This window comes from Panulirus ornatus, chromosome 63 (assembly GCF_036320965.1).
Source record: "Panulirus ornatus isolate Po-2019 chromosome 63, ASM3632096v1, whole genome shotgun sequence".
NCBI lineage: Eukaryota > Metazoa > Arthropoda > Malacostraca > Decapoda > Palinuridae > Panulirus > Panulirus ornatus.
This window is the reverse complement of record NC_092286.1, coordinates 4,706,750-4,729,375: the sequence shown is the minus strand read 5'-3', so window position 1 is coordinate 4,729,375 and position 22,626 is coordinate 4,706,750. Positions and strand designations below refer to the sequence as shown.

The following is a 22,626-nucleotide window of genomic DNA, read 5'->3' as shown; positions in this document are numbered from 1 at the left end:
TACGGCAAGAGTCACACAAAGAAAGAAAAATGCAAGAAGAGTACAGGTGATAAAGTTTAGATGACAGTTATCTCACTTGTGCATTACTGTGCGCATCTTCACACAGACCTGGAGGAAGCCCTTGGATGCTGTGATACTCATCAAACAGACAGAAAAATACTGCAGATACTCAAAACTTTATGTCTATGTTGGCATAATGGTACACATTATTGTAAGCATGCATACTTAAAACACCACAGTATGCAAGGGACCACTGTACATTATCAAAAAGGACTGTAACCAGTCCTTGATTAATGTTATCATTGTTTTGGTTATCATTTCTGTCCAAGATGTAATAGTGCTGCACAAAAGAAGGAGCACTGCCTCTGAAACTCCTAGTTAAGAGAACAAATTGAGAAAAATACCCTTAGAAGTGATATCAGATATAAATGAATGTGCTGGCAAATGTGCAGCTAACATTGCTAGGGTACACTCTATTCCAACAACATTGGAAATGACTATCATTAAAGATTCTGTTAAGATGAAAATATTTCAAGAACTGCTGCTGCTTCACCTACGGAACTGGGGAGGATTACTGACTAATATGGAAAAGTTTCTGAGAACAGTATTTGGCCAAAGGATAAATATTACTGACAGATGCCTCTGAGTATACTTTTAATTATAGGGAAAGCTTATAAAAGTTTATTTGAGGATGTAAAGAATAGTCCTGGGGAACATTCAACAAAGGAACCTTGCATCAACACATGTCTTCCAGTTGTAATGTTCTACCATTGATTTTCTAATAATTTGGAAAGGCATTCAGCCTCCTTTGTCTGAAATATGTTTCCAATCTGTTGTCCAAAAATGCAAACCCATGTGTTGATGAACAAAATCTGTTTTGCTTACAGCAGTGTCATTCTGATTGAAGTGGCATTATTAAGAAATACAAATAATGAAATTAATCAAGGACTACCTGTACCCTTGCAAATTCTAACAAATATCAGAAATAAGTAAACTCTCTACGAGAAAAAGGAAACTAAAGACACTTGTACTTCCTGAGTTAAATAAAAGACCACAAAAACTGATGCTAAGGACTTCACTAATCTGTAAATCTTGTTTTGTCATGATATTTGCCTTTGCTTAATATATAAAATACAAATGTGAGCTATCCATTACTTAAAACTCCTACATTAAGAGCTTGCAAAAAACGTGATTTTGAAAATGAAAAGCTGCTTGCCTCCAGGGCAGTGTCCTGTGAGCTTAAAAAGAATCTCTACATTCCCTAAGAGTTAGAAGCCTCCAACTCCTTTCTACTGGTTAGGCAAATGCCTCTCAAACCCCCCTCCCCGCTAACTCTGTATTCAGTAGTTGCAGCCTACTGTTCAAACTAGGTCCACCCTTCTGCCAATCAGTAAATTCCTCTCAGCGACCATAACATTGTCCAACTGGCTGAAAGAAAGATCTTTCCTATCTGGACAGGTTGGTTGGAAGCAAGTTTGAAAGGAGAAAAATTGGAGTGAAGTGTTTTAGATACCTGATAATGGTCATGGCAGCGAACTGAACCATGGGAGCAGAAGTGAATCATAGGGTGGGAGATGGGGCGAAGGTTCTATGGGTGCTGAAGAATATATGGAAAGAGACAGCATTATCAGGGAGGGCCAAAACAGTTATGTTTTAAAGGAATAACAGTCCCAACAATATCATATGTATGCAACGCATAGGCTGTCTGGAGGAGGGAGGATGTGCTGGAAATCAAATGTTTGAGGGCAATATGTGGTGCAAGGTGGAATGATCGAGTAAGTAATGAAAGAGGAGTAGGTAGAAGGTTGTGGTTGGAAGGTAGCCAATGACCAGGGAGTTATATTACCAGTATCATCTGCCTGGGTTTTGGGAGGGTTAGTGAAAGCTGCGTAGTAAGCCAGCACTTAAGCAAGTTGTCAAACTGCACTCCTCTGACCCAGCTAGCTATCTTTACCTTCTGCCTCAACCATATGTGGACTATTGGCATTCTTCCACAAACATACCATCTCTCTTTGTCACTCATAACACTTGACAACATTTAACTAACAGAGCTCATTCTTCATTATTATTTTTTTTTTATTTTGCTTTGTCGCTGTCTCCCGCGTTTGCGAGGTAGCGCAAGGAAACAGATGAAAGAAATGGCCCAACTCACCCCATACACATGTATATACATACACGTCCACACACGCAAATATACATACCTATACATCTCAATGTACACATATATATACACACACAGACACATACATATATACCCATGCACACAATTCACACTGTCTGCCTTTATTCATTCCCATCGCCACCTCGCCACACATGGAATACCATCCCCCTCATGTGTGCGAGGTAGCGCTAGGAAAGACAACAAAGGCCCCATTCGTTCACACTCAGTCTCTAGCTGTCATGCAATAATGCCCGAAACCACAGCTCCCTTTCCACATCCAGGCCCCACACAACTTTCCATGGTTTACCCCAGACACTTCACATGCCCTGATTCAATCCACTGACAGAACGTCAACCCCGGTATACCACATCGATCCAATTCACTCTATTCCTTGCCCGCCTTTCACCCTCCTGCATGTTCAGGCCCCGATCACTCAAAATCTTTTTCACTCCATCTTTCCACCTCTAATTTGGTCTCCCACTTCTCCTCGTTCCCTCCACCTCTAGATTTTCCTGTGGTGAGTCCTATGCTCAAGCCCTGTCTTTTGGCAAAACAGAAGGAGCAATAGATAGTAGTAGTAAGAGGGAACATTCAGGGATAGGAGAGACGCTAAAACACCATTCTAATTCTTACTTTTGCACAGTCCCACAGCATAGGGCCTAAGCACTAAAATAATCTAACTGAATAGAAAAAAAAATCCACCTGTTTTTACAAGAAGCAAAAATGGAAGGCAAGAGGGTATGTTACTATTCATCACAGAAAAGAGTGACACTTAAAATGTTAGCATGGTAGCACCAGGAACAAAACTGTCTCCCCTGTTAACATCTGCTCTTCTGTCACATAAAAAGCACTAAACGCCACAGCCCCCATCCACAGCCAAGTTCCACACACTATTCTGTGGTTTTAATTTAATGCATAATTGATTGCAAGCTTTAAAACATCTAAAAATATTTAACCATACATATATATCACTAAACCAAAATGAAAGACTAGATACTTACCTATGGAAAATTGGAAAATGCTGGAGAAAAAACTGATAAATGTCTGCCTCATCTGGAGATTCTAAATAAGGTGATTTGTGCAACTAGTCATTCTGCCAAAGGGAAATAATAACACTACCACCAAGTGAAGGTTACTGATTAGCAGAAGGGCATACCCAGGGTACAATTGCTGAATAGGTGATTAACATGGGGTGAGAGGCACTAACCTCACCAGAAAATAGATTTCTAACCCCAGGAATCTTAGAGATTCTCTTAAAGTTCACAAGACAAACCAACCATGCAAAAAAATCAGTTCCTCTTAATCAATATGCATACTTATCCATTGGCATACACTGTATTTATTGGTGGGACAAAACATGATGAATTAATTCATACCCTACAAAATACACATAAAGTATGATGACATAAGCACATAAGAAATAACATCGCAACAGTATACCTCCATTTCACCATTAGATTCATCATCTCCATTTATGCTAAGATGTTCTCCATTCAATGTAGAAGAATCAGTGTGACCATTGACTGTCATTCCCACATGGTTGGCTGTCACTTCTGTAGGTGGTGTTTGCTGAAGGCTAGTCTGTTGTGGAACCAGACTAGGAGCCGAAGTGTTTATTACTCCTTGAGCTACCACATGATTAGCTACAGGTTCCACTTTTGAATTTTTCTGTAAAAGATAATGTCACATGCTTAAAAGCATGAAGAATAAAATCACATCCAAAAAATACATAATCACCATATCTTCTTTTTCTTTCATACTATTCGCCATTTCCCGCATTAGCGAGGTAGCGTTAAGAACAGAGGACTGAGCCTTTGAGGGATTATCCTCACCTGGCCCCCTTCTCTGTTCCTTCTTTAGGAAAATTAAAAAAACAAGAGGGGAGGATTTCCAGCCCCCTGCTCCCTCCCCTTTTAGTCGCCTTCTATGACACGCAGGGAATACATGAGAAGTATTCTTTCTCCCTATCCCAGGGATAATAATCATCATATACTTATCTAAATACAGAATCTGATCATTTTTCAGTGTATGTGGAGGTGAGGACCAGATAGATGTGGAGATAATGAGCAAGGCAATGGACAGTTAAAAGCATTGGAAAGTGAGAATATGAATCACAAAGAATGCAAGGAGGATAGTTAAAGAAAGGTCAGAAAGTTTAGATGAAAGTGCAGTCATGTGTGAATGAAGTGTTTAAAATGTTTAGAAAAAGACTAGTAAATTTAGTTGTAGAATCAGTAGTTGGATACAAGGTTTTGAGATATAAGAATACAATGGGAAATGCATTGTGGACAGAAGAGATAAGAAAAGTTGTGGAAGAAAAGAAAAAGGCACATGGCAAATTGCTCAAAAGGAATGCACTAGCGGAAGCTCAGCAAAGGAGGATAGAAGAATATAAGAGGGGTAAGCAGATTGTTAAGAAGCTGATAAAGAAAAACAAAGAATGAGCAGATAAAAGATCTTGGAAGAAAGTTGCATGAAAACAAGGGAAAGAATAACATATTGTACTGAAAGGAGGTGAAAAAGGAAAGTGAAGGAGTACGAATGGAAATGCAATTGTTAGAAGTAAGGAAAGGAAAGTGCTGAATCAAAAGGAGGAAGTGAAAGGAAGAAAGAAAGAGTATTTTGAAGAACTGATGAATAAGAGAGAAGGTGAGATAGCACTGGTTACATGCACAGGTATACAATTGCAAGGGCTTTTAGTAAGATGGAAGATAAAAATGGCACTATAATGTAGGAAAGGCACTTAAAGTAGATGGGATTAAGGCTCACATGTTGAAGTATGGAAGAGAATGCGTAAAAGTAGATGCATCTGATATGTAATCTAGCATGGAAACAGAAGGTTGTGCCTGAGAACTGGGTGAAAGCTATTAACGTTCCTTTACTCAAAGGAAAACGTGGTAAGGATGTATGTAACAATTATAGGGGAATAAATCTGTTAAGTATACCAGAGAAAGTGAATACAATAATGTTGATTGAAAGAGTGATGAAAGAGACAGTAAGAGGGTTTTAGGAATGGTAGGGGATGTGCAAATTATATTTTTTGAGGTAAGGATGACCAAAAAAGTATCTAGAAGGGTAAAAAGCTGCATGCAGCTTATATGGATCTGGAAAAAGGGTATGATGGAGTCAAATGGAATGATTTTTAGGATGTGTTAAGGATATATGGAGCAAGACAACTGTTGGATGGTGTGAAAGCCTTCTATAGAGAAGCAAATGCATGTGTAAGTGTGGATAGAGAGTTGAGCAAGTTTCAGTATGCATAAGGGTGTGAGAGAGGGCTGTGTGATGTCATCATGGCTATCTAAAATATATATGGATGGAGCAATAAAAGAGATGACAGCAAAACTAGGGAAAAGGGGAGCTGAGATGAAGCATGCTGGTGAGGTATGGTGGCTCATAATAAGCCCATTTGTGAATGATACTGTTGCTTGCTGAGATTGAACAGGAGCTGCAGAGGGTTGTAAGCATGTTTTATGATGTGTAAATCTTTTTTTATGTTGAAGGCTCCAGTCACAGACAAAAGTCCACATCAAGGATGGGCCTTAATTGAAATATAGAATATTAATGTGAGTGAAATTACAGTGAGAGGGTCAGGGAGAGTGGTTTGGTAAACAAAGAAGAGGTAGTGAAAGCTTTGCAGAAGATGAAAGCCGGCAAGGCGGCAGGTTAGGATGGTATTGCTGTGGAATTTATCAAAAAAGGGGGTGACTGTGTTTTTGGCTGGTTGGTGAGAATATTCAATGTATGAATGGTTTACAGTGAAGTGCCTGAGGATTGGCGGAATGCATGCACAGTGCCATCGTATAAAGGCAAAGGGGATAAAGGAGTGTTCAAATTACAGAGGTATAAGTTTGTAGAGTATTTCTGGGAAATTATATGGGAGGGTATTGATTGAAAGGGTGAAGGCATGTACATAGCATCAGATTGGGGAAAAGCAGTGTGGTTTTAGAAGTGGTAGAGGATGTGTGGATCAGGTGTTTGCTTTGAAGAATGCATGTGAGAAATACTTAGAAAACAGATGGATTTGTATGTAGCATTTATGGATCCGGAGAAGGCATATGACAGAGTTCATAGAGATGCCTTGTGGAAGGTATTAAGAGTATATGGTGTGGGAGGTAAGTTGTTAGAAGCAGTGAAAAGTTTTTATCGAGGATGTAAGGCATGAGTACGAGTAGGAAGAGAGGAAAGTGACTGATTCAGAGTGAATGTTGGCTTGTGGCAGGGGTGTGTGATGTCTCCATGGTTGTTTACTTTGTTTATGGATGGGGTAGTTAGGGAGGTGAATGCAAGAGTTTTGGAGAGAGAGGGGCAAGTATGTAGTGTTGTGGATGAGAGGGCTTGGGAAGTGAGTCAGTTGTTGTTTGCTGATGATACAGTGCTGGTGGCTGATTCAGATGAGAAACTGCAGAAGCTGATGACTGAGTTTGGTAAAGTGTGTGAAAGAAGAAAGTTGAGAGGAAATGTGAATAAGAGCAAGGTTATTTGGTTCAGTAGGGTTGAGTGACAAGTCAACTGGAAAGTATGTTTGAATGGTGAAACACTGGAGGAAGTGAAGTGTTTTAGATATCTAGGAGTGGATTTAGCAGCGGATGGAACCATGGAAGTGGAAGTGAGTCATAGGGTGGAGGAGGGGGCGAAGGTTCTGGGAGCGATGAAGAATGTGTGGAAGGCGAGAATGTTATTTCAGAGAGCAAAAATGGGTATGTTTGAAGGAAAAGTGGTTCCAACAATATCCTATGGTTGCGAGGCGTGGGCTATAAATAGGGTTGTGCGGAGGAGGGTGGATGTGTTGGAGATGAGATGTTTGAGGACAATACATGATGTGAGGTGGTTTGATGGAGTAAGAAATGAAAGAGTAAGAGAGATGTGTGGCAATACAAAAAAATTGTGGTTGAGACAGCAGAAGAAGGTGTTTTGAATGGTTTGGTCACATGGAGAGAATGAGTGAGGAAAGATTGACAAAGAGGATATATGTGTCAGAGGTGGAGGGGACGAGGAGAGGTGGGAGACCAAAGTGGAGGTGGAAGGATAGAGTGAAAAAGATTTTCTGTGATTGGGGCCTGAACAAGCAGGAGGGTGAAAGGCGTGCAAGGAATAGAGTAAATTGGAGCGATGTGGTATACCAGGGTGGATGTGCTGTCAATGGATTGAACTAAGGCATGTGAAGCATCTGCAGTAAACCATTGAAAGTTCTGTGGGGCCTGGATGTGGAAAGGAAGCTGTGGTTTTGGTGCATTACACATGACAGCTAGAGACTGAGTGTGAACAAATGTGGCCTTTGTTGTCTTTTCCCAGCACTACCTTGCACACGAGTGGGGGGAGGGGGGTGCCATTTCATGTGTGGCATGGTGGCAACGGAAATGGATAAGGGCAGCAAGTACGAATATGTACATGTGTATGTATGCATATATCTGTGTATGTATATATATATATATGTTGAAATCTATAGGTATGTATATGTGCGTGTGTGAATGTTTATGTATATACGTGTATGTGGGTGGGTTGGGCCATTCTTTTGTCTGTTTCCTTGCGCTACCTCGCTAATGCGGGAGACAACGACAAAGTATAATAAGTATAAATATAAAATTACAGTAATAGTGTTTCAAAGGAAACAAAGTGAAAGTATAGATTTTGTAAAGCCCCATAGAGCAAGAGAAGAAAGTGTACTAGCTGTGTTATAGGTATGGGAAGAGAAAGACTGGAAGGGGTGGCAGACCTAAGCATTTGGGAGCTATCATGGGTAAGTTTGGTGACAAGGAAGATGACATAACAGCAAAAGCAATATAGGGTCAAAATATCACTGGAACCATGGAAGCGGAAGTGAATCATAGGGTGGGGGAGGGGGCGAAAATCCTGGGAGCCTTGAAGAATGTGTGGAAGTCGAGAACATTATCTCCAAAAGCAAAAATGGCTGTGTGTGAAGGAATAGTGGTTCCAACAATGTTGTATGGTTGAGAGGCGTGAGCTATGGATAGAGTAGTGCACAGGAGGGTGGATGTGCTGGAAATGAGATGTTTGAGGACAATATGTGGTGTGAGGTGGTTTGATCGAGTAAGTAATGTAAGGATGTGTGGAAATAAGAAGAGCGTGGTTGAGAGAGCAGAAGAGGGTGTTTTGAAATGGTTTGGGTACATGGAGAGAATGAGTGAGGAAAGATTGACCAAGAGGATATATGTGTCGGAGGTGGAGGGAACGAGGAGAAGTGGGAGACCAAATTGGAGGTGGAAAGATGGAGTGAAAAAGATTTTGAGTGATCAGGGCCTGAACATGCAGGAGGGTGAAAGGCGGGCAAAGAATAGAGTGAATTGGATCGATGTGGGATAGCAGGGTCGACGTGCTGTCAATGGATTGAACCAAGGCATGCATGTGAAGCGTCTGGGGTAAACCATGGAAAGTTGTGTGGGGCCTGGGTGTGGAAAGGGAGCTGTGGTTTAGGGCATTATTGCATGACAGCTAGAGACTGAGTGTGAACGAATGGGGCCTTTGTTGTCTTTTCCTAGCGCTACCTCGCACACATGAGGGGGGAGGGGGATGTTATTCCATGTGTGGCGAGGTGGTGATGGGAATGAATAAAGGCAGACAGTGTGAATTGTGTGCATGTGTATATATGTATATGTCTGTGTGTGTGTGTATATATATATATATATATATATATATATATATATATATATATATATATATATATATATATATATATATATATAATTGGTATGCATGGGGTGTTCAGTGTTGTAAATGGAAATGGTGAAGAGCTTGTAGATTTATGTGCTGAAAAAGGACTGATGATTGGGAATACCTGGTTTAAAAAGCGAGATATACATAAGTATACTTATGTAAGTAGGAGAGATGGCCAGAGAGCGTTATTGGATTACGTGTTAATTGACAGGCGTGCGAAAGAGAGACTTTTGGATGTCAATGTGCTGAGAGGTGCAACTGGAGGGATGTCTGATCATTATCTTGTGGAGGCTAAGGTGAAGATTAGTATGGGTTTTCAGAAAAGAAGAGTGAATGTTGGGGTGAAGAAGGTGGTGAGAGTAAGTGAGCTTGGGAAGGAGGCCGGTGTGAAGAAGTATCTGGAGAGACTGTGTACAGAATGGAAAAAGGTGAGAACAATGGAAGTAAGGGGAGTGGGGGAGGAATGGGATGTATTTAGGGAATCAGTGATGGATTGCGCAAAAGATGCTTGTGGCATGAGAAGAGTGGGAGGTGGGCTGTTTAGAAAGGGTAGTGAGTGGTGGGATGAAGAAGTAAGAGTATTAGTGAAAGAGAAGAGAGAGGCATTTGGACGATTTTTGCAGGGAAAAAATGCAATTGAGTGGGAGAAGTATAAAAGAAAGAGACAGGAGGTCAAGAGAAAGGTGCAAGAGGTGAAAAAAAGGGCAAATGAGAGTTGGGGTGAGAGACTATCAGTAAATTTTAGGGAGAATAAAAAGATGTTCTGGAAGGAAGTAAATAGGGTGCGTAAGACAAGGGAGCAAATGGGAACTTCAGTGAAGGGCGTAAATGGGGAGGTGATAACAAGTAGTGGTGATGTGAGAAGGAGATGGAATGAGTATTTTGAAGGTTTGTTGAATGTGTCTGATGACAGAGTGGCAGATATAGGGTGTTTGGGTCGAGGTGGTGTGCAAAGTGAGAGGGTTAGGGAAAATGATTTGGTAAACAGAGAAGAGGTAGTAAAAGCTTTGCGGAAGATGAAAGCCGGCAAGGCAGCAGGTTTGGATGGTATTGCAGTGGAATTTATTAAAAAAGGGGGTGACTGTATTGTTGACTGGTTGGTAAGGTTATTTAATGTATGTATGACTCATGGTGAGGTGCCTGAGGATTGGCGGAATGCGTGCATAGTGCCATTGTAAAAAGGCAAAGGGGATAAGAGTGAGTGCTCAAATTACAGAGGTATAAGTTTGTTGAGTATTCCTGGTAAATTATATGGGAGGGTACTGATTGAGAGGGTGAAGGCATGTACAGAGCATCAGATTGGGGAAGAGCAGTGTGGTTTCAGAAGTGGTAGAGGATGTGTGGATCAGGTGTTTGCTTTGAAGAATGTATGTGAGAAATACTTAGAAAAGCAAATGGATTTGTATGTAGCATTTATGGATCTGGAGAAGGCATATGATAGAGTTGATAGAGATGCTCTGTGGAAGGTATTAAGAATATATGGTGTGGGAGGCAAGTTGTTAGAAGCAGTGAAAAGTTTTTATCGAGGATGTAAGGCATGTGTACGTGTAGGAAGAGAGGAAAGTGATTGGTTCTCAGTGAATGTAGGTTTGCGGCAGGGGTGTGTGATGTCTCCATGGTTGTTTAATTTGTTTATGGATGGGGTTGTTAGGGAGGTAAATGCAAGAGTTTTGGAAAGAGGGGCAAGTATGAAGTCTGTTGGGGATGAGAGAGCTTGGGAAGTGAGTCAGTTGTTGTTCGCTGATGATACAGCGCTGGTGGCTGATTCATGTGAGAAACTGCAGAAGCTGGTGACGGAGTTTGGTAAAGTGTGTGGAAGAAGAAAGTTAAGAGTAAATGTGAATAAGAGCAAGGTTATTAGGTACAGTAGGGTTGAGGGTCAAGTAATTGGGAGGTGAGTTTGAATGGAGAAAAACTGGAGGAAGTGAAGTGTTTTAGATATCTGGGAGTGGATCTGTCAGCGGATGGAACCATGGAAGCGGAAGTGGATCATAGGGTGGGGGAGGGGGCGAAAATTTTGGGAGCCTTGAAAAATGTGTGGAAGTCGAGAACATTATCCCGGAAAGCAAAAATGGGTATGTTTGAAGGAATAGTGGTTCCAACAATGTTGTATAGGTGCGAGGCGTGGGCTATGGATAGAGTTGTGCGCAGGAGGATGGATGTGCTGGAAATGAGATGCTTGAGGACAATGTGTGGTGTGAGGTGGTTTGATCGAGTAAGTAACGTAAGGGTAAGAGAGATGTGTGGAAATAAAAAGAGCGTGGTTGAGAGAGCAGAAGAGGGTGTTTTGAAATGGTTTGGGCACATGGAGAGAATGAGTGAGGAAAGATTGACCAAGAGGATATATGTGTCGGAGGTGGAGGGAACGAGGAGAAGAGGGAGACCAAATTGGAGGTGGAAAGATGGAGTGAAAAGGATTTTGTGTGATCGGGGCCTGAACATGCAGGAGGGTGAAAGGAGGGCAAGAAATAGAGCGAATTGGAGTGATGTGGTATACAGGGGTTGACGTGCTGTCAGTGGATTGAACCAAGGCATGTGAAGCGTCCGGGGTAAACCATGGAAAGCTGTGTAGGTATGTATATTTGCGTGTGTGGACGTGTGTATGTACATGTGTATGGGGGGGGTTGGGCCATTTCTTTCGTCTGTTTCCTTGCGCTACCTCGCAGACGCGGGAGACAGCGACAAAGTATAAAAAAAAAAAAAAAAAATATATATATATATATATATATATACATTGAGATGTATGGGTATGTTTATTTGCATGTGGGGACCTGTATGTATATACATGTGTATGGGGGTGGGTTGGGCCATTTCTTTCGTCTGTTTCCTTGCGCTACCTCGCAAATGCGGTAGACAGCGACAAAGCAAAATAATAATAATAATAATAATAAAACATAGAAGCACAAAAACTTTCATTCATCCAAAAACTCAAAGTCAAATAAGAAATAGGTTTATCAATAAAAAGATCCACTGCAGTAATCCCGCTTAAGCAATGAAGTACTGTATACTGGTATTAAAATTACTGATCATAGTTTAATAAAACTTGAAAGGGTAAAGGGGGGCATGGTATCCAGGGCTATGCTGAGAGGGAACGCGAAGTCAAAAAGTTTAAGAGCCACTGTCCTAAACCCATCGCACTGCAAGCTGAATTTTGTTTGTTTCTGCAGTTTTGTAGTTTTTCTGTATATTTAATATTCATGGTGGTGTATATTGTAATCTGGGCCACCACAGAACTTTAGACATTCTCATTTGCTTGAAAGTTAGCAGAACATAAACAACTGCAAAATACCCTCTCTCATCACGTGGGGTGAATTTGTGACTTGCCACAGCATAGACACAAAATCATATTTAATTCTTTGTTTTTTCTTTGTTTCATATTTTTCTGAGTGTACTTTATGTTTCTAAAAGTAATTTTGCCAAAATTTAAACATCTATTTTTTCAAATTCCCCTAGCCATTCTTTGGGAAGGGGTGGGGGTGCCAGGTGCATGAGATGGGTCATACAGAGCATTTCTAAGGTTCACGCGATTTTATAACACACCCATTAGTGAACTATCTCTAAATCTGCCTTAAAAACAGAAAGCACATACCTTTTCTGGAACAATTCTAGTTACTTCTCGGCTAACTAGAAGCCTCAGTTGAGATCCTGCCTCACGCATGATATTCACAGCTTCATAGTGGTCACAAACTTCTACATCATGTCCATTCACCATAAGTAATTTGTCCCCAACCTAAAAGGATCAAAAGACATTACCAAATGTCAATAAGTAACAAATTAGAATAAAGCCTTAAGGGCAACACATACCCTTTAACTTTACATAATTACAAATAACTGAACATGAATGACAGACCACAGTAAGTTATATATGCATTACAAATTTACCATTTTGCAATGAATACAGTAGCATCTTTTCAAATGGGCAGATGCTAAGAACTTTTATGGATCAATACTCAACCAAACCATGCCACAGCATGTCAAGTAAACTAAGCTGGTGCTTACAAACAGTTATACCATCATGCTTGGCACCTGATATCTCCACATTTCATGAAACGCATTTCTTGAGCAAATCTTAACAAAATTAAGCAAATACATTTCTGTTACTAACTCACAACTTTTCAACAATAATTTCCTTTACTACATGGAGATGATTCTTCAAGTTGCTTTCAAAGCTCTGGTGAATGGAAAGAATTAAAGAAGAAAACATAAACTTCACCTATGTGGTACATCTGTGAACTCTTATGAATGTATGCAAAATCCTGGTTTTATTTATGTCTGAAAAGTATAATACAATAAAATTCAGTTCATCAGCAAACTTTACCTTCAGAAAAGTCATTAATCACACCATGACTCCTCCATACCCAATGCAATCAAGGAAGGCAGCATATGCAAGTTTGAACATGCAGAAAAACATAATGGTGCATGATACACATTCATCTTTAAGTGTGAGCAATTATGGGGTCATACAAAAGATAACAGGGAATAGCTTAGGAAAAAGAAATGCATAGCATGAAATAAAATCCAAAAGTTCTATTAGTATTACTCCTGGCTTGATAATTCTCTTTCTTCCTTTCAGATTTAAAATGTTACTCTTCTTGCCCTCTATCTGTTGTCATGCATATATCATCATGCATCTCTCCCTTCTTCTGTCAAGATTATACACCCTAAGCTCTTTCAGCCTCTCATGGTAATTCATAAGTTTATCAAGTCTCTCAATTTTGCTTTTGAAGTATTTCTGTATTCTTTCCATTTTATCTTCATCTGTTTCACTGGTGACCATACAATTCAGCAGTATTCTATTTTTCTTCTTATAAAAACGTTAAGACATCTTTATCATTAACTGTCTCATGCTGTGAAAGTTTTCAGTTATCATACCATTCATTACTCATCACTTGTCGATGTAATCCTTGAACTCAAGCTTCTCAATGATTGTAACTCATCTGTCTTATATATTTTCTTCATTATCTATTTCTTTGCCTGTAGAACCTTTGAAGGTGCAATATATTGTTGACTGCTCCATGATTCCCTTGCTCAAATTTCTTCATTAACCTCCATCAGATTCTCTTTTTCCCATTTGTATACATCATCCAAATCATTTTTAATTCACTTGGTTGTCTTCTATACATATTCATCATCTTACCTATTCTCATCCCATCTGCAAAACACCCAACTATGCTCTCCCACACATCCTTATTTCTGAAATCACATTTAAACACAGTTTTTGAAGTTAATATCATTCCATGCTGCACACCTGAAAGGAAATCTTTTCCAGACTTACTTCTTTTTGCCACCACTTTCAGTTTTCTGTTACTTCAAAATTCTTAGATCAACTTCCCTATCATTCCTCCATTTTGTCTCATTCTTTTCTCTAACAACACTCTATAATTCACTGTCAAAAGCTATTACAATCCCTGAGAAATTATGTCCATCTCTTCTCTTGCATTAGGGTTTCACTTTTTACTTTTTTCACACTTTTTTTAAAGGCTCCAGTCACAGACAACAGTCCACACCAAGACTGGGCTTTAACTGAAATATAGAAATATGAAACGGAAAAAGAAAAAACAAGAGAAAGTATTTACCAATTTTTGAGAAAGTGAAAAACCTGTCTTTTGAAATGTACCAGGTCAAAGTTATTTGGAAAGACATGAGAAGGTAAAGAGTTCCAAAGCTTTAATGTGTAGGGAAAGACACAGGTATCAAAACGGCCAATCCTTGAGGTGCTGATGGCCACACAATAATCATGTGACACAGCACCTTGCCGAGTATTGCGTGGCCTAGCTAGTGAAGTGGGCACACAAGCAGCTAGCTCTTAGAGCAAAAACCAAAGCAAGACCTATATAAGAGAGAAAGTGAACCAAAATTGCAGTGCAGGGCAAGGAGATCAAGTTTGGAAGTTAGCCTGAGACAGTTTATGAGGCAGACCACTTTTGACTCAACTCTGTCAAGTACGGATGCAATGTTAGAATCATCCAAAATGTGAGAGCAGTACTCCAAACATGGAAGAATCAATCCATTGCATAAAAGGAACAACTGTTCACAAAAAAGAAGTTTCAACATCTAGACTGGACATCTGACCTAGCTATTCCTGTAATGTGGGGTTTCTAAGAAAGAGTGAATGTTACAGTAATACCAACAATGTTCATTGAGTCAAGCAGTGGAATTACAGAACCATCAAAGGAGAGATGAGAGTTGTGAGGAGTTTTTGATAAAGATGATGGGTAGACACTGGGCCTTGGAGGCATTAAACTTAACAAGATTTTGTGTAGCCCACTGAGATACCCCGTCTAAGTTTACTGAGGAAGCTGTGTCAAGACGAGATGCTGATTGAATGAGAGAAAAGGGAGAAGAATTGAAGGATGTGGATGAATGCAGTGCTGAGTCATCAGCGTATAAGTGCATAGGATTATTTGTGGAGGAGAGTAAATTGTTGAAAATAGGAGGAAAGTGAATGGGACAGGACAGAACCTTGAGGGACACCGCTGTTCATGGAGAAAGGGGGGGAAGCTGATCCATCAACAACCACAGAGATAGGTTGGTAAGAGAGGAAGTTAGACATGAAGGAACAAAGTGAGGGAGGGAAGCCAAAAGAGGGGAGCTTAGAGATGAGACCCCCAATACCACATCCTGTCATGTGAATGAGATATGTCAAGGGCAGCTACACATGACTCCTCAAAATCTTTCAGGGAAAATGACCAGACATTAGTAAGATAGGAAAGAATATCACCACTGTATTTCACCTTACGGAAGCCATACTGGTGATCAGAGAGAAGACTGTTATTTTCAAGGTGTTTAAGGATATGGGAGTTGAGGAAGGAGTCAAAGACTTTGATAATAGCAGATGCCAAAGCAAGAGAATGAAAGTCAGAGGGGTAAGATCAGTCACCCTTCTTAGGATGAGATGTATCAATGTATGCTTCCAAGAAGAAGGAATAGTTTTGTTTTTTAAAAAGAAATTGAACAAACAAGCAAGCACAGGAGTGAATTCAGAGGCACACTTTCAGTACATAGGGATAGATGCCATTAGGACCATAAGCTTTGCTTGTATCCAGAAAAAGAAGGTTTTTTTTGGACAGTCCAAAAAGAGATTATGGGAAGGGGCATAGGATCAGTAAGAGGAGCATCATGGGGTGAAGGAATATTAGTCATCCAAAGTGGAGTTAAAGGACAAACGAGAACCAAAAGAGTTGCTTTGTCTATGGGAGAGACAGCTATATTACCGTTAGAGCAGAAAAGTGAAGGGAAGGTTTAGCGACAGTTGTTAGAGATACTCTTAGCTAAAGACCAGAAAGACTCATCAGTGAATGACAAGAAGTTATCGCACTCCCTTTGAATAAAGGAAAGCTTTGCCTCACGGATAACATGCTTGCAGTGATTATGGGCAGAGATAAAAGCTGAACAGGAACCAAAGGAAGGAGAGTTTTCCAAGCCTGATATGCCTGAATGGCCTCAGAACAGGAACGGTCTAACCACTGACTGGATGAAGAGGTCGTCTTTGAGGAAGATGGGATAAATGCTTCCATTCCTGAAAGAATAACTTCTGCTATGCGTCTGGCAGATGCAGAAGCATCATCACATAAGAGACAGTAATTTACCCAAGGAAAGTCAGAAAAGAAGTTACTTAAGTTACTTCAGTCAGCTTTCAAATACCAATATTTATGCTCAGAAGGGGCTGCTGAAGGGGGAGCCGTTAGAACAGATACATTTATGAGAGGAAGATCAGATGAACCAATATGGTGGTGGGACTGTGTATTTACAGCAGGATGGAATAGAGGTGAGAAACAAATCCAGAATATTAGGAGAGTGGTCACAGCGGTCAGGAACATGGGTAGGGTGGGAGATAATTTGCTCTATATCATTGAGAACGGAGAACATGAGGGCTTCAATGCCTCCGTATGGGAGGAATTTAACCATTTCTTACGGTGAATGTTGAAATCCCCAAGGTAAAGGATCTCAGCTTGTGGGTGAAAGGATGTTACAGTCTCATGGCAGAAGTTTAGATACTCAAAGAAGGATATAAAATTCATAGAATTAGGAAAGCAATAGGCAAAACAGAAGACCTTGAACCACATAACATCAAAGTTTGGAGACTCAAGGTCCTTAAGGCATGCAACAGGTGTGTTGATGTTGGAATAAATACAAACACCACCTGTGAACCAGAATTGTTAGCGGCGGTTATAGTTAGATTTGAAAAAGGGTCTATTGAGAACAATAGACAACTGTGTCTCAGACAGAAATGGGTTATTAGGAGAGGTACTAGACAGATGGTGTTCAACTGAGGAAAAATCATTAGAGAGACCATGAATGTTGGTAAAGTGAGTAGAAATAACTGAAGGTTTAACAGAAAGAGAAAGGACATGGGAAGGGCCAGTACTACTACTGTCAGAGCCCTCCCTCTCATTGGCAGAAGTCAAGCACAAACCTCAATTCTTCGCACCCCATGATGCCAGGGACTCAGAGCCACAGATATGATGGACAATGTCATGATGATACTTATAAGTGTTTGAGAGGACTGGAATTGGCAGAAAGTACTCAAGTGAAAAAAGAGGAATAATAATAAGCAAGGTTTGATTAGGTGTATGGTGTTTGTAAAAGTAAGATGGTAGAGCTAGCCTGGTAGTCCTGATTTGATGAGAGAAAGTAAGACCAGCAATCCTGACATGGAGAGATGGTTCCAGGCACCACTAACGCTCCTCAGTTAGGACTGTATTACCACCCTGGGTGGCTGTTGTCAACAACCTACTACCAGTTTCTGGCATAAGAGAGGTTGCACCAGGAGCAACATCACATCCACTCTCTAGCTTGCCTTTGGATGGGAGGCACTGGCTGTGGTACACTATAAATAACAGCTAAAGAAAAGATGTGTGCAAATTAGGCTACTGTGCTACCTTGCTACAGCTTGAGAGACAAATAGGTAAAAAAAATCTGATACTTCAAAGCTGAGTTCAACTTACCCTTAATCCAGCAAGATAAGCAGGCCCAGCATCAGTAACTCTTGAAATGAAAATCCCCTCATCATCTCCTTTATAAGGTGTTGATCCTCGGCCTCCTGCTATTGACAACCCAAGGCCACCAGTGGTGCGCTCAACAATCACCTCCATCCTCTTCTCCTCAACAACTACTGAGGGACCTGAGTCTGAGACTGAAATTATTAGATTAAAATTCACTTAAGAAACACCATATTCCTGGTTGTAATTTTCATAATACTGAAGGAGTATGTCATTATTGGACAAGAGTAACAAAACTGTGTAACAGCATTATCTGGCGTTCCAGCAATTTCTAAAACTATCTACAAATTGCATTCTCAATCTTCAGCAAATTTTTCTCTTACCGATGGAACGACTGTCAACATCAGATTCTGAAGTGGCATGATCATGAGTATTGTCAGCTTCACTACCATCTCCACGCTGCAATGCCTGTTGCTGAAATTTTTTTCAAAAGTGAGTGTTTCATTAACACAGCTTTTGTCGAAGTTAAATCAAGGAATAATTTTCAATCAATTACAAAAATCTTTAAAAATATCAACTAACCATGATAAGGCTACCTCTAAGGGCACTGTATGGATAAGAGATTCTGATATAAACATTGCGCAAGCACAAAATACCAAAGAGCAAAGTTGTGTTACAACGAGCACATTTCTACTTAACTTTTCTTCTTTTAAATGATTATACAAAATTACATCACATGCTTTTCGTGTCAAATGCTGAACACAGACTTGAAACTGTACATCAACTGTACCTTAAACTTTTGGGGCAAGTTTGAAATTTCAAATCATACACTTACTTTTCTAGCTTCACCATCACTCATCATATCATTTCTTACACACAATATCTCAATATGAATATACTGCAATTTAAGTTTCATAACATTTCTCACTATACCATAATATTTTTCATATATCAATTATCCTTAACTCCATTCCCATATACATGATGAGGTGGAAAGAGTTCATTCAACCACTCAGTTCACTCACATATTCCTTTACCTTGGGCTCAAGTAAAAAGAATGAACAAAGGCTTCCAAATCAATTTAAGTTCTTATCAATTTTTCATTTGCATATTTAGGTTAATTCAATAACCAAAAACTACATCTCTGTTCACTTCCCAACTCTCAAACACAAATTACCTGCACAACACAAGATCACAAATCACTCCTCTGGCAACCTCATACCTCTGATCCTAAACATGAATTACATAGAACTTTTATTCTAATATTCCCTTAATCTGTTCCATTATTACCCATTTCAAGTCAGTCATAAGTACACATACAGTATACATACAATGACTTATTCATATCTGAAAAAGGCTTCTAAGGAATGTGCTGCCAGACTAAGAACAATATACAGAAGTCCAAACACATAACTGTTTTCTCCAAATAATAATATAATTATCTTTAAAACTAAGTTAGAAAACCATCTCTTTATATCTGCAACTTCAAAGAACCAATGATACCAATAATCAGGCAACATGCATTAGAAAGCACTACATATATGAAACCAATGCAATTATCAATATGAAATATACATCCGGTGTTCCCTCTTTTAGAAAATGAAATTCTAGAATGAGGGGGTGGTATCTAGCCCCTGCTTCCACTCACTCTAGTTGCATTTTTTAAACACGCAAGGAATATGGAGTTAGAATTCTTTCTCCCCTACCTAAGTTGGAGACCAAACTGGAGATGGAAGTGTGGAGTGAAAAAGATTTTGAGCGATCATGGCCTGAACATGCAGGAGGAGGAAAGGCATGCATGGGATAGAGTGAACTGGAATGAGCTTCAAAAAATTCTAATAAGTTCCTAGCCCAACATACATATGATCACTCATATTTACAAACAATGGAACTAATCAAATGAGCTATTCTATTCATTAAGTGTTGCTTACATGATGTCTTATAAACTATGTATACTTCAGAAGACAATATTCTTTACATCATTACAAGCAGGTATAGGTATTTACTTCTCATCCACATCTGTATGCTAATGTATGTCTCTCTTTTCAAACAAGGTATACCCAACTACCAGTCCTTTCTAATCTTATCTCCACAAGCTGTTCAATATAGAAAATAATACAATGATGCAAACCATACAAAGCAAGAACAGTCAAAAACAATTACAGATGCTCCCGAGTTATGACCTATGCGGTTTACAACCATGTACATACAACCGGAAAAAAATGTTAAAAATATACGTAATTATAAAAGTTACATTTGGTCATATGTCCACCAGTGCTAACGGTTGTGGGCATACAGTGCTGAATTTCTGATGATTCCAGAATTGTGTACATCATAGCATCTCTCTCAGTTATCGCTCCAAGTTACCATTAAGTAAGCAAACATTGTTCAAGTGAATCTAATGAAATTTCATGCTGGATTAGACCATTTTTGTATTAAACCCCAAAGAAGATGACGAACAAGAGGAAAACCCATCACATGTTGATAGATCTGGCAAGAAGCTGAGGAAGACACTCCATTTGGAATTGAAAATGAAATTAATTACCCAATATGAAGGAGGAAAATAAGTTGATGGGAGTGCATGTGATCTACAGCTGTCCCATTCAATGATCTCCATAATTTTAAAGGACAAATAAAAAATGCGTGAAGCAGTGAAAGGTTCAGTAAGTATGAAGTCTATGATAATAACAAAGCAATGACAAGGGCCCATCCATGAAGTGGTAAAGTTGTTGATGCTGTGGATGGAAGATCAAAGTCAAAATGTGTACCACTAAGCTTAATAACAACTAACAATTCAAGCGAAGGCTAGAAGCCTCTTTGAGACTTCAAAGGAGTCAGCAGGAGAGGATTATATTAAGAACTTCACAGCAACTCATGGTTGGTTCAACAAATTTAAAAGAGGATATAGCTTACACAACATTTGAATCACGGGTGAAGCAGCAAAGGCTGATGAAGGAGCTCCCGAAAAGTTTATTGAAAGTTTGGATGAATAAATCCCTGAACTAAAGAATCTTAAATACAAGGTAAAAAGAAACTACAGTTAATAAAAAACAAGATAATCATGACAGAAATTGAGTAGGATAAAAGAATGCTGTACATGTATAAGAATTCTACATGCCATGTTGACATACATCTGACTTGCATCCATTTCGAGATCTGACAAGGCAGTCATAACGGAACTTGGACATATGTCGGGAGCATCTGCATTAGCTATCTAACAACAACAAACACTTAAAACTTGCAAAATAATAAAAAAAATCCCTTCACCACAATCACACCTCAGTATGCTTCGCATTCAGTTCTTTTCTTGCGAAGCCCCACTGAAAGGGATCTTGGGACTGGGAGGTAAAAGGTATATAACTGGAAATTCAACTATCCTGTCATTATTGTATTTATGAATGTGCATGGATGAGTAGTAATGACAATTATTTGAGAATTCTAAACATGTTACTCTTACCATAAGAAACAAATATGCTGTCCTACATGTAATAGTGCCACCTTGCGCACATGTGGGGGAGGGGGTTGTCATTTCATGTGTGGCGGGGTGGTGATGGGAAAGAATAAGGGCAGACAGTATGAATTATGTATATGTGTATATATGTATATCTTTCATACTATTCGCCATTTCCCGCATTAGCGAGGTAGCGTTAAGAACAGAGGACTGGGCCTTAGAGAGAATATCCTCACCTGGCCCCCTTCTCTGTTCCTTCTTTTGGAGAAAAAAAAAAAAAAATATGTATATGTCTCTGTATATTATGTATATGTGTATATATGTATATGTCTGTGTGTGTGTGTTATCCCTGGGGATAGAGGAGAAAGAAACTTCCCACGTATTCCCTGCGTGTCGTAGAAGGCAACTAAAAGGGGAGGGAGCGGGGGCTGGAAATCCTCCCCTCTCGTTTTTTTTTAATTATCCAAAAGAAGGAACAGAGAAGGAGGCCAGGTGAGGATATTCCCTCAGAGGCCCAGTCCTCTGTTCTTAATGCTACCTTGCTAACACGGGAAATGGCGAATAGTTTGAAAGAAAAAGAAAAAAAGTTTGTGTGTGTATATATATGTATACGTTGAGATGTATAGGTATATATATGTGCGTGTGTGGATGTGTATGTATATACATGTGTATGTGGGTGGGTTGGGCCAATCTTTCATCTGTTTCCTTGCACTACCTCGCTAATGCGGGAGACAGTGACAAAGTATAATAAATAAAATAAATAACATGTAATATACATGTAACAGAAAACAGCAATAAGGTAAATAACATAAATACTTTAGAACAAGCCTGATCTATTGAATACTGTAAAAGAGACACTTTTAAGGCTCATAAATTAGTGAAAATGCTGAGTCCTTTAAAGCCACAGAAGTGCAATACAGTAACTTACTCTGCGCAATTCACTTCGCAGTGGCTGGATATAAACGATGAATCCATTAATGACGTTTTGGAAAGGAAGATTATATAACCATTAATAGAAACTTCAAGAACATGATGAATGTAAATAATGTCCCTCTTGACAATGTACTACATTACAAACATGATAATATATCTATCACAGATTTTATCTTAAACTAGATATTAGTCAATGAAACATGTTAATGAAATCTAATCTTTCTAAGTTTTGCTCTGAAACATTGTGTAAATCTAATATACAGAATATGAAAACCTAAGCAATGTTATCACTCCTACAAGATATATATTAGAAAAAAAGTCACCCAAAGGCACTTCTAGTTCAACATATAATTAACTGAAAACCTTACAAGATATGTCTTTATATCGAGATATTCAAGTTGATCACTATGAAGAGGTCCTCTAACATGGAAATCAAAGTACACAAAATACTCATGTTTACTCAG

At 39.4% G+C, this 22,626-nt stretch overlaps 1 protein-coding gene across 14 annotated transcripts in view; it reads right to left on the bottom strand.

Annotated features, from left to right (window-relative positions):
* LOC139745942 (protein lap4-like) overlaps positions 1-22,626 on the bottom strand; it is a 556,451-nt gene that overhangs the window by 279,741 nt on the left and 254,084 nt on the right. For 10 of the 14 annotated variants that reach the window (XM_071656641.1, XM_071656649.1, XM_071656646.1 and 7 more), the window contains exons 16-20: positions 22,158-22,181; positions 18,162-18,252; positions 17,785-17,972; positions 12,426-12,566; positions 3,602-3,829 (exon numbers count right to left, since the gene is read on the bottom strand). In XM_071656641.1, the coding sequence (XP_071512742.1) occupies positions 3,602-3,829; positions 12,426-12,566; positions 17,785-17,972; positions 18,162-18,252; positions 22,158-22,181 (672 nt within the window). The remainder of the gene's footprint in view (positions 1-3,601; positions 3,830-12,425; positions 12,567-17,784; positions 17,973-18,161; positions 18,253-22,157; positions 22,182-22,626) is intronic. The other 4 variants (XM_071656643.1, XM_071656648.1, XM_071656642.1 and 1 more) reach the window with 3 other exon arrangements.